Source organism: Oncorhynchus masou, chromosome 13, assembly GCF_036934945.1.
Source record: "Oncorhynchus masou masou isolate Uvic2021 chromosome 13, UVic_Omas_1.1, whole genome shotgun sequence".
Lineage (NCBI taxonomy): Eukaryota > Metazoa > Chordata > Actinopteri > Salmoniformes > Salmonidae > Oncorhynchus > Oncorhynchus masou.
In genome coordinates this window covers 66,153,284-66,166,206 of record NC_088224.1, presented here as the reverse complement: position 1 = coordinate 66,166,206, position 12,923 = coordinate 66,153,284, and the positions used below count along the sequence as shown (strand labels likewise).

The 12,923-nt window shown below is 41.9% G+C and overlaps 1 protein-coding gene across 1 annotated transcript in view; it reads left to right on the top strand.

Moving 5' to 3' along the window:
• LOC135552860 (protein unc-119 homolog A-like) overlaps positions 1 to 12,463 on the top strand; it is a 40,968-nt gene extending 28,505 nt beyond the window's left edge. The window contains exons 2-5 of the mRNA XM_064984771.1: positions 7,463 to 7,576; positions 9,507 to 9,600; positions 10,585 to 10,757; positions 10,958 to 12,463. Coding sequence (XP_064840843.1) covers positions 7,463 to 7,576; positions 9,507 to 9,600; positions 10,585 to 10,757; positions 10,958 to 11,070 — 494 coding nt within the window. The 3' untranslated portion in view covers positions 11,071 to 12,463. The remainder of the gene's footprint in view (positions 1 to 7,462; positions 7,577 to 9,506; positions 9,601 to 10,584; positions 10,758 to 10,957) is intronic.
• The last annotated feature ends 460 nt before the right edge of the window (positions 12,464 to 12,923 follow it).

Here is a 12,923-nt window from a genome sequence, read left to right as displayed (position 1 = left end):
AGGCTGAGTTCTCAAACCTGTTCTACTAACACACTGAAGCCTCAGGACCAGAACATCCAATCAATCAGAATAAACCAAATTACAACACAGTCAAAACAAAACTACATTGCTTATTGGGAAACACAAGCACAAACACAAAGCAAAATGCAGTGCTATCTGGTCCTAAATCGACAGTACACCGTGGCTAAATATTTGACCATGGTTACTGATCAAAACCTTAGAAAAACCTTGACAAAGTACAGGCTCAGTGAGCACAGCCTTGCCATTGAGAAGGGTAGACACAGGAAAACCTGGCTCCCTGTAGAGGAAAGGCTGTACAACCACTGCACAACAGCAGAACCTGAGACGGAGCTGCATTTCCTGACAAAATGTAAAAAATATAAAACAATTAGAGAGTGTCATTTTCCCAAATTTGAAACCCTTATTCAAGGTTTCAAAGACCTCTCTGATGAGGATAGGCTACCCGTCCTGTTGGGGGAGGACGCAGAGAGCTGTGAGTTGGCAGAACACTACATTGCTGCCTGCCATAAGATGAGGGACAGTGTCTGACAGACCAATCAACCTGCACATGTACTCTACTGTATATTTATTGTTATTGTTGAATGTATGGTTATTTTGACGCTTGGTTATTGTTGTTACTGTTGTCCCGTTAACCTATTTGATTCTTATTTTTAGTTCATTTTTATATTGTATATATCCAAAATAAGCTTTAGCAATATGTACATTGTTACGCCATGCCAATAAAGCAAATTGAATTTAATTGAATTGAGAGAGAGAGAGAGAGAGACAAAGAGAGAGAGGAAGAGAAAGAGTGAGAGACAGTGGGAGACAGAGAGAGAGAGAGAGACAGAGAGAGAGGATGAGAGACAGAGAGAGAGAGAGAGAGGGGAAGAGACAGAGAGAGAGAGTGAGAGAGAGGATGAGAGACAGAGAGAGAGAGAGAGACAGAGAGGGGAGAGAGAGAGAGAGAGGAAGAGAGACAAAGAGAGAGAGAGACAGATAGAAAGGGAGAGAGAGAGGAAGAGAGACAAAGAGAGAGAGAGAGAGAGAGAGAGAGAGAGAGAGAGAGGAAGAGGCAAAAGAGAGAAAGAGAGAGTGTGCACACTATTTGATTTGTGTGTGTTTGAGGGCTCGATGAACTCTTACTAGAACATGCTCTTACTGTTCTACCTCAGTACAGTTTTGACATGAAGTTATATCAAAGGCTTAGAGGCAGGTGCCCACCTGTAGATTCAATTAATGGGACGCAGGTAGGGAGGGGTGTATGAAAGGGGTGTAGTGGTCAATGTGTGGGGTGGTGTCGGGGGAATGGAGGTTATAGTACAGCAAAACCTATAGTTTCCCCAAATCCCCTTAACGTCTTCCAATCTGTCCATATGACGGTGAAACAATGTAAGCCTCTTAGTCCTAATCCACAGCCTGTGGGGGGGTGAGTGTATGCCACAGGGCTGTAGATGCTGTCCCTTGGGCACAGATCTGCAAAAAGGGTGCTATCTAGAACCTAAAAGGGTTCTATGCATTTCCCCATAGGACAACCCTTTGAAGAACCCTTTTTGGTTCCAGCTAGAAGTATTTTGTGTTTCATGTATTATCCTTTCCACAGAGAGGGCTCTACATGGAACCAAAAAGGATTCTACCTGGAACCAAAAATGGTTCATCTATGGGGACAGCCGAAGAACCCTTTTGGAACCCTTTTTATCTAAGGGTGTGGGATCAGCGTACTGTACCCTCGACCCAAACCTTAGGCTATGTTGGCTGGCCCCCTGGTGTTGCCCTGGTTTTGTCCTGGTGTTGCCCTGGTGTTGTCGACAACATGCTCCAACCAACTGAGCTGTATTGGAACCATATGTGTTTGTCAGTGTTCTATTTCTGTCCTAATATTTTCCCTTCCACATATTCCAAGCTGCCAGTTCTGTGAGAGGGCCTTATAGAAGTGTCTCATATTCCAAGCTGCCAGTTCTGTGAGAGGGCCTTATAGAAGTGTCTCATATTCCAAGCTGTCAGTTCTGTGAGAGGGCCTTATAGAAGTGTTTCATATTCCAAGCTGTCAGTTCTGTGAGAGGGCCTTATAGAAGTGTCTCATATTCCAAGCTGTCAGTTCTGTGAGAGGGCCTTATAGAAGTGTCTCATATTCCAAGCTGTCAGTTCTGTTAGTGTGACACAAAACACTGTGGGCCTGCATGTTATCTCAGAGAAGTTCTCCAGTGACTATAAGACTGTGATTATTGTCAGTGTCACATCTTGGCAGACTCAAGGATTAGAGGAGTAAAAATAGCTATTTCTGTCTCTGTGTTAGGTGAGGATCTGACAGGCTGGCCAGGTGGCTGGATGGGGCAGGGTCAGAAGAGCTGAATCAGTGTACACAACGCTGTAACAACTGCATAATTGTCTTTTAACATAGATTTTATTACTTGTAGTCCAAGTGTACCAAGTGTCACATTCTGACCTTAGTTCCTTTGTTTTTGTCTGTGTTTTAGTATGGTCAGGGCGTGAGTTGGGGTGGGCAGTCGATGTTTGTTTTTCTATGTGGGTTTTTGAGTTCGGCCTAGTATGGTTCTCAATCAGAGGCAGCTGTCAATTGTTGTCCCTGATTGAGAATCATACTTAGGCAGCCTGGGTATCACTTTTGGTTTGTGGGTGTTTGTTTCCGTGTGAGTGTTTGGGCCACACGGTACCGTTTCGGTTTTGTAAATTCACGTTGTCATTTATTGTTTAGTGTTCTGAGTTTTAATTAAACATCATCATGAACACTTACCACGCTGCGCTTTGGTCCTCCTCTCTTTCTCCCGAAGATGATCGTTACACCAAGATTCATGCTTTTACATTCCTTTATTTGATCAAAGTTACATTTTATATTAAACAGTTCTGGTCTGGTTTGTATGCAAGAGGTTGACAATTGACAATTCTAGAATGTTCATGAACTTGAACAAATGTATCGTAAAAGTATCCCATAGTCTTTGTGGAACTACTGTTAATTCCTTTGATTTAAAGGTGTTCTGTAGAGTATGTAGCCCTCCTGTAGTAGCCCTCCTGTAGCCCTCCTGTATTCAGATTAAAAGGTGTTCTGTAGAGTATGTAGCCCCCCTGTATTCAGATTAAAATGTGTTCTGTAGAGTATGTAGCCCTCCTGTAGTAGCCCTCCTGTAGCCCTCCTGTATTCAGATTAAAAGGTGTTCTGTAGAGTATGTAGCCCTCCTGTATTCAGATTAAAAGGTGTTCTGTAGAGTATGTAGCCCTCCTGTAGTACCCCCCCTGTATTCAGATTAAAAGGTGTTCTGTAGACTATGTAGCCCTCCTGTATTCAGATTAAAATGTGTTCTGTAGAGTATGTAGCCCTCCTGTATTCAGATTAAAAGGTGTTCTGTAGAGTATGTAGCCACCCTGTATTCAGATTAAAAGGTGTTCTGTAGAGTATGTAGCCCTCCTGTATTCAGATTAAAAGGTGTTCTGTAGAGTATGTAGCCCTCCTGTATTCAGATTAAAAGGTGTTCTGTAGAGTATGTAGCCCTCCTGTATTCAGATTAAAAGGTGTTCTGTAGAGTATGTAGCCCTCCTGTAGTACCCCCCCCCCCCCTGTATTCAGATTAAAAGGTGTTCTGTAGACTATGTAGCCCTCCTGTAGCCCTCCTGTATTCAGATTAAAAGGTGTTCTGTAGAGTATGTAGCCCCCCTGTATTCTGATTAAAAGGTGTTCTGTAGAGTATGTAGCCCCCCTGTATTCAGATTAAAATTTGTTCTGTAGAGTATGTAGCCCTCCTCCTGTATTCAGATTAAAATGTGTTCTGTAGAGTATGTAGCCCTCCTGTATTCAGATTAAAAGGTGTTCTGTGGAGTATGTAGCCACCCTGTATTCAGATTAAAAGGTGTTCTGTAGAGTATGTAGCCCTCCTGTATTCAGATTAAAAGGTGTTCTGTAGAGTATGTAGCCCTCCTGTATTCAGATTAAAAGGTGTTCTGTGGAGTATGTAGCCACCCTGTATTCAGATTAAAAGGTGTTCTGTAGAGTATGTAGCCCTCCTGTATTCAGATTAAAAGGTGTTCTGTAGAGTATGTAGCCCTCCTGTATTCAGATTAAAAGGTATTTTGTAGAGTATGTAGCCCTCCTGTATTCAGATTAAAAGGTGTTCTGTAGAGTATGTAGCCCTCCTGTATTCAGATTAAAAGGTGTTCTGTAGAGTATGTAGCCCTCCTGTAGCCCTCCTGTATTCAGATTAAAAGGTATTTTGTAGAGTATGTAGCCCTCCTGTATTCAGATTAAAAGGTGTTCTGTAGAGTATGTAGCCACCCTGTATTCAGATTAAAAGGTGTTCTGTAGAGTATGTAGCCCTCCTGTATTCAGATTAAAAGGTGTTCTGTAGAGTATGTAGCCCTCCTGTATTCAGATTAAAAGGTGTTCTGTAGAGTATGTAGCCCTCCTGTATTCAGATTAAAAGGTGTTCTGTAGAGTATGTAGCCCTCCTGTATTCAGATTAAAAGGTGTTCTGTAGAGTATGTAGCCCCCCTGTATTCAGATTAAAATGTGTTCTGTAGAGTATGTAGCCCTCCTGTAGTAGCCCTCCTGTAGCCCTCCTGTATTCAGATTAAAAGGTGTTCTGTAGAGTATGTAGCCCTCCTGTATTCAGATTAAAAGGTGTTCTGTAGAGTATGTAGCCCTCCTGTATTCAGATTAAAATGTGTTCTGTAGAGTATGTAGCCCTCCTGTATTCAGATTAAAAGGTGTTCTGTAGAGTATGTAGCCCTCCTGTATTCAGATTAAAAGGTGTTCTGTAGAGTATGTAGCCCTCATGTATTCAGATTAAAAGGTGTTCTGTAGAGTATGTAGCCCTCCTGTAGTACCCCCCCCCCCCTGTATTCAGATTAAAAGGTGTTCTGTAGAGTATGTAGCCCCCCTGTATTCAGATTAAAAGGTATTCTGTAGAGTATGTAGCCACCCTGTATTCAGATTAAAAGGTGTTCTGTAGAGTATGTAGCCCTCCTGTATTCAGATTAAAAGGTGTTCTGTAGAGTATGTAGCCCTCCTGTATTCAGATTAAAAGGTGTTCTGTAGAGTATGTAGCCCTCCTGTATTCTGATTAAAAGGTGTTCTGTAGAGTATGTAGCCCTCCTGTATTCAGATTAAAAGGTGTTCTGTAGAGTATGTAGCCCCCCTTTATTCAGATTAAAATGTGTTCTGTAGAGTATGTAGCCCTCCTGTAGTAGCCCTCCTGTAGCCCTCCTGTATTCAGATTAAAAGGTGTTCTGTAGAGTATGTAGCCCTCCTGTATTCAGATTAAAAGGTGTTCTGTAGAGTATGTAGCCCTCCTGTATTCAGATTAAAATGTGTTCTGTAGAGTATGTAGCCCTCCTGTATTCAGATTAAAAGGTGTTCTGTAGAGTATGTAGCCACCCTGTATTCAGATTAAAAGGTGTTCTGTAGAGTATGTAGCCCTCCTGTATTCAGATTAAAAGGTGTTCTGTAGAGTATGTAGCCCTCCTGTATTCAGATTAAAAGGTGTTCTGTAGAGTATGTAGCCCTCATGTATTCAGATTAAAAGGTGTTCTGTAGAGTATGTAGCCCTCCTGTAGTACCCCCCCTGTATTCAGATTAAAAGGTGTTCTGTAGACTATGTAGCCCTCCTGTAGCCCTCCTGTATTCAGATTAAAAGGTGTTCTGTAGAGTATGTAGCCCCCCTGTATTCTGATTAAAAGGTGTTCTGTAGAGTATGTAGCCACCCTGTATTCAGATTAAAAGGTGTTCTGTAGAGTATGTAGCCCCCCTGTATTCAGATTAAAATTTGTTCTGTAGAGTATGTAGCCCTCCTCCTGTATTCAGATTAAAAGGTGTTCTGTAGAGTATGTAGCCCTCCTGTATTCAGATTAAAAGGTGTTCTGTAGAGTATGTAGCCCCCCTGTATTCAGATTAAAAGGTGTTCTGTAGAGTATGTAGCCCTCCTGTATTCAGATTAAAAGGTGTTCTGTAGAGTATGTAGCCCTCCTGTATTCAGATTAAAAGGTGTTCTGTAGAGTATGTAGCCCTCCTGTATTCAGATTAAAAGGTGTTCTGTGGAGTATGTAGCCACCCTGTATTCAGATTAAAAGGTGTTCTGTAGAGTATGTAGCCCTCCTGTATTCAGATTAAAAGGTGTTCTGTAGAGTATGTAGCCCTCCTGTATTCAGATTAAAAGGTGTTCTGTAGACTATGTAGCCCTCCTGTAGCCCTCCTGTATTCAGATTAAAAGGTGTTCTGTAGAGTATGTAGCCCCCCTGTATTCTGATTAAAAGGTGTTCTGTAGAGTATGTAGCCCCCCTGTATTCAGATTAAAATGTGTTCTGTAGAGTATGTAGCCCTCCTGTAGTAGCCCTCCTGTAGCCCTCCTGTGTTCAGATTAAAAGGTGTTCTGTAGAGTATGTAGCCCTCCTGTATTCAGATTAAAAGGTGTTCTGTAGACTATGTAGCCCTCCTGTAGCCCTCCAGTATTCAGATTAAAAGGTGTTCTGTAGAGTATGTAGCCCCCCTGTATTCAGATTAAAATGTGTTCTGTAGAATATGTAGCCCTCCTGTATTCAGATTAAAAGGTGTTCTGTAGAGTATGTAGCCCTCCTGTATTCAGATTAAAAGGTGTTCTGTAGAGTATGTAGCCACCCTGTATTCAGATTAAAAGGTGTTCTGTAGAGTATGTAGCCACCCTGTATTCAGATTAAAAGGTGTTCTGTAGACTATGTAGCCCTCCTGTAGCCCTCCTGTATTCAGATTAAAAGGTGTTCTGTAGAGTATGTAGCCCTCCTGTATTCAGATTAAAAGGTGTTCTGTAGAGTATGTAGCCCTCCTGTTTTCAGATTAAAAGGTGTTCTGTAGAGTATGTATCCCTCCTGTATTCAGATTAAAAGGTGTTCTGTGGAGTATGTAGCCACCCTGTATTCAGATTAAAAGGTGTTCTGTAGAGTATGTAGCCCTCCTGTATTCAGATTAAAAGGTGTTCTGTAGAGTATGTAGCCCTCCTGTATTCAGATTAAAAGGTGTTCTGTAGAGTATGTAGCCCTCCTGTATTCAGATTAAAAGGTGTTCTGTAGAGTATGTAGCCCTCCTGTATTCAGATTAAAAGGTGTTCTGTAGAGTATGTAGCCCTCCTGTATTCAGATTAAAAGGTGTTCTGTGGAGTATGTAGCCACCCTGTATTCAGATTAAAAGGTGTTCTGTAGAGTATGTAGCCCTCCTGTATTCAGATTAAAAGGTGTTCTGTAGAGTATGTAGCCCTCCTGTATTCAGATTAAAATGTGTTCTGTAGAGTATGTAGCCACCCTGTATTCAGATTAAAAGGTGTTCTGTAGATTATGTAGCCCTCCTATATTCAGATTAAAAGGTGTTCTGTAGAGTATGTAGCCCTCCTGTATTCAGATTAAAAGGTGTTCTGTAGAGTATGTAGCCCTCCTGTAGCCCTCCTGTATTCAGATTAAAAGGTGCTCTGTCTCCTTTCTGTTTCAGACTACCTATGTTCCCCAGAGGAGAACGTTCACATGATCGATTTCACACGGTTCAAAATCCGAGACATGGAGACAGGGACGGTTCTGTTTGAGATCACCAAGCCCCCTGTACCAGGTATGTGCTATGTCGAAACTATCATATTATACAGTACAGATATTAGATACATGTCCCCCATTATAATGTATTTAATCAAGACATGGAGACAGGGATGGTGCTGTTTGAGATCACCAAGCCTCCAGCACCAGGTCAGTATTAGGCCTGTCTGTACTATGTACACGACCGTTCAAAACGCTACAAAACACTACAATAGCAATTTACAGCATTAGCAATGTCTACACTGTATTTCTGATTTGATGTTATTTTAATGGACAAAAAATGTGCTTTTCTCTCAAAAACAAGGACATTTCTTAGTGACCCCAAACTTTTGAACGGTAGTGTATAACCGTTAGTATTTGTGTCCCCTAACATATTCATAGATACATGTTAACATATTCTCTATTATTAGACCCTAGGATGTATGACTTGTGGCACTAAACTATAGGTCATAACAAACATTAACAAACTATAGTTTTGGAAAGTCGGTTAGGACATCTGCTTTGTGCAATTCACTGTTGGGGTCAGTGGGTCAGAAGTTTACATACACTAAGTTGACTGTGCCTTTAAACAGCTTGGAAAATTCCAGAAAATGATGTCATGGCTTTAGAAGGTTCTGATAGACTAATTGACATCATTTGAGTCAATTGGAGGTGCACCTGTGGATGTATTTCAAGGCCTACCTAAAAGCCTACCAAAAACCTCGGAAAAAAATTGTAGACCTCCACAAGTCTGTCTCCTAGAGATGAACGTACTTTTGTGCGAGAAGTGCAAATCAATCCCAGAACAACAGCAAAGGACCTTGTGAAGATGCTGGAGGAGACAGGGACAAAAGTATCTATATCCACAGTAAAACGAGTCCTATATCAACATAACCTGAAAAGCTGCTCAGCAAGGAAGATGCCACTGCTCCAAAACCACCTTAAAAAGCCAGACTATGGTTTGCAACTGCACATGGGAACAAAGATTGTACTTTTTGGAGAAATTTCCTCTGCTCTGATGAAACAAAAATAGAACTGTTTGGCCATAATGACCATCGTTATGTTTGGAGGAAAAAGGGAGAGGCTTGCATGCCGAAGAACACCATCCCAACCGTGAAGCACGGGGTGGCAGCATCATGTTGTGGGGTGCTTTGCTGCAGGAGGGACTGGTGCAATTCACAAAATAGATGGCATCATGAGGGAGGAAAATGATGTAGATATATTTAAGCAATATCTCAAGACATCAGTCAGGAAGTTAAAGCTTGGTCGCAAATGAGTCTTCCAAATGGACAACGACCCCAAGCATACTTCCAAAGTTGTGGCCATCACAAAGCCTTGACCTCAATCCTATAGGGAATTTGTGGGCAGAACTGAAAAAGCGTGTGCGAGCAAGGAGGTCTACAAACATGACTCAGTTACACCAGCTCTGTCAGGAGGAATGGGCCAAAATTCACCCAACTTATTGTGGGAAGCTTGTGGAAGGCTACCTGAAATGTTTGACCCACATTAAACAATTTAAAGGCAATGCTACCAAATACTAATTGAGTGTATGTACACTTCTGACCTACTGGGAATGTGATGAAAGAAATAAAAGCTGAAATAAATCCTTCTCTCTACTATTATTCTAACATTTCACATTCTTAAAATAAAGTGCTGATCCTAACTGAGCTAAGACAGAGAATTTTTACTAGGATTAAATGTCAGGAATTGTGAAAAACTGAGTTTAAATGTATTTGGCTAAAGTGTATGTTAATTTCTGACATCAACCTCTGGGTTAACTAGGCCCAGGCAGTAATATGCATGATTCATGAATGAATTGCTAGGTCGCCATTGAGAAGGTGTTATTTCGCTGTGTGAGTTGATCATCTAAGGCTCTGAAACGGTGTCTATTCAGAGAGGTACACAGCAGAGCGACTGCGCTTCAAAACAGCAGGCTTGTTAACGCGGTATCTTTTGTGACACTGTGGCAGCGGGCGAAAAGAAGGACTTGGACCCCAACGGAGGCCGCTTCGTCCGTTACCAGTTCACCCCCGCCTTCCTGCAGCTGCGCCAGGTCGGAGCCACGTAAGTCAGAGCTAAGATGGCCGCCAGGGTGTGTGGGTGTGTAAGAATGGTGGTGCGGTGGACACTCAGTGCCCTGCTGCTCTACGAAGAGGAGACAGATGGGGAGGGCTATTCTCGGAGAGTGAGAGGAGGTGAGAGTGTGTGCATGCATGCCTACGTGCTTGCATGCGTGTTTGTGAGTGACAGATACCAAGGAGCCAGGAAGGCCGTACAGTTGGGGGCAGAGAGAAAGAGAGAGGGAGAGAGAGAAAGAGAGAGAGAGAGAAAAGAAGGCAGAGAGGGAGAACGAGAGAGAGAGACAGAGAGAGATAGAGAGAGAGAGAGAGAGAGAGAGAGAGAGAGAGAGAGAGAGAGAGAGAGAGAAAAGAAGGCAGAGAGGGAGAACGAGAGAGAGAGAGAGATAGAGAGAGAGAGAGAGAGAGAGAGAGAGAGAGAGAGATAGAGAGAGAGAAAAGAAGGCAGAGAGGGAGAACGAGAGAGAGAGAGACAGAGAGATGAGGAAAAGGACATTCGGGCCAGTTGTTATTAATTACTGCAGTGGGCTAAATCTTAGTAGTCTTGAACAAATCTACTTTGAAACCAAAGTATACACCTCACACACATGGTTATGGGCTTAAAAAAGAAGACACCTGTACTATTTCAGATATAAAGTTGAAATCGTTGTAGTTTGCATCCCAATACTACACTTTATATAGATCATAGAAGAATGAAATATAACAAAATTGTTTGACATAGAAACACCAGATGTTCGCCTCTTTAAAATAATCTTTATTAATTAGGAAATTCTGAAAAATATGAATAACATTCCACCCATGAGGTCAGTGTTTCATTGGACTGCAGGAAAGGGCTACAGAATGGGGGCAGATGAGGAGACATGGAATTATACTTCCGTTCTCCATCAAACTATGACAAACTAATGATGTGTGTAAGTGTGTTTCCAAGAGTTTATCAGATCTCTCTGTCCCCCTGTCCTCTCTGACACAGTGTGGAGTTCACAGTGGGAGACATGCCCATCAACAACTTCAGGATGATTGAGAGGCACTACTTCAGAGAGCAGCTCCTCAAGAGCTTTGATTTTGAGTTTGGTTTCTGTATGCCCAGCAGCAAGAACACCTGTGAACACATCTATGAGTTCCCCCCTCTGTCAGAGGACATCAGTGAGTATAGACACTCATAGAAACAGAGACACAGACATAGCACGCATGCATGCATGTCCTGTACCCATACCAGACAGTCCGACACACAAACACACACACACGTTCACTCAAACACACACACACACACGCATTCACTCAAACACACACACTTACACAAACACACACACACTGATGTGTCCTTGCTCTCTCTTCTTCCTCAGTGCGTGAGATGATCCTGCACCCATACAAAACGCAGTCCGACAGCTTCTACTTTGTGGACAACAAGCTGGTGATGCACAACAAGGCAGACTACTCCTACAGTGGGAGTCCATAGGACCACAGGACCCCCCTAGACATCTAGACCCATCCCAACTCCAACTCAATCCCCCCCCCATGGGACCACGGACAGACAGACAGACGAACGTGCTGACAGATGACGAATGGAGAGATGTATGGACGGACTGACAGGTCACAAGCAACAGGGCTGATGGACAGCCTCTCACACTTTCCGCAGCTTTATTTCTCCAGAATCCCCCCATTGCTTGTTACCGCCTCAATTGCAATCCCCATACTCCCAAGTCTCTTGCAATGACCTCTCAACTTATGTTTCTGTGTCTGATAGAGAGTGTTGTAGATGTGTACACAGTCTAGCATACATAAACACACATAGACCTTCGCTATGGGACACGTCTGATGTGGCCTGATCTTGACCAAAGCACAACAAGTACAGTATGTAAGGGCCAGTAACAATGAATGAGATTGAATGTCTAGTCAGTGTTTTCTGAAGGGCTCAGTCAATCTACTAAAGAGAAAAAGAGAGAAAGAAGGAAAGAGAGAAAAGGGAGAGACAGAAAAAATTGAGAGAGAGAGAAAGAGAGATAGAGAGAGGGTCTGCTTATCTGCCCTTCATCTCATTAACATTCAGCTATTTAAACAATAGAGACAGACAGACCCGCCAGTTGTCAGTCACAGGACCAAGTGACACAGACACACAATTATCTGACATCCTCAAAACATGTATTCTAGTCGAGCAAGCAGAACCTATATATTTCTACTAGGGTTCAGCAACTTTTTTTTACTCTTAAAGAAAGTCAAAAAAGTTTATTGAATTTCTAATAAATAGCCATTAGCTCTGAATGACTCGATGTCCCCGATAGGAATAGTACTACTGTTTGATGAAATTCTTTGTCAATCATCATTCCACTAGAAACCAGTCGAATGCCATTAGGGTACAGTAAGTCGTAGAATGGGACAGGTACTCTTTTACAGTGAATGTGTTGTATTTAGGGTTGTAAAATTCTAGCTTTCCCAAAATTCCCTGGTTTTCCAGAAGTCCCGTTTGGAGGATTCCTGCATTTCTTATTCCAACCTGATTCTCGGAATCTTCCAGCCTGGATTTCCGGAAAACTTGGGAATTTTAGGAAAGTTAGTCGAATTTTGCGATCCTAGTAGTGTTTATTTCCGTATACTCATAGTTTTATGTTCTAAAGTATTTTTTTAAATAGCCACTTTGAGGAGTTAAAAGTAGGTGAAGGATAGTCATAGGAATTCAAAACCAGATATTCATTTTGATATCCAGCACATACTATTTAGTCTCAAGTGATCTGCAGATTTATTTAAAATAAATGTGGTTTTTGTAAATTAAAACAAAAAATAGTGTAAAGTTTAGATGGTTGAAATGCCACTTTGAGAAATAAATATATGTGATTTTTTGGGAAGTCTTGAAATGCGTCTTGTGGTCTTTATTCACTTGATAGGAAGATGAAGATATGTGGGAATAGCCAATCACAGTGCATTCGGAAATTATTCAAAACCCCTTGACTTTTTCCACATTTTGTTACGTTACAGCCTTATTCTAAAATGGATTCAATTGTTTTTTTCCCTCATCAATTTACACACTATAACCCATAATGACGAAGCAAAAACAGGTTTTTAGAAATGTTTGCAAATATTTAAAAAATCAAAACTGAAATATCACATAAGTATTCAGACCCTTTATTCAGTACTTTGTTGAAGCACCTTTGGCATCGATCACAGCCTCGAGTCTTCTTGGATATGATGCTTCAAGCTTGGCACACCTGTATCTGGGGAGTTTCTCCCATTCTTCTCTGTAGATACTCTCAAGCTCTGTCAGGTTGGATGGGGAACGTCGCTGCACAGCTATTTTCAGGTCTCTCCAGAGATGTT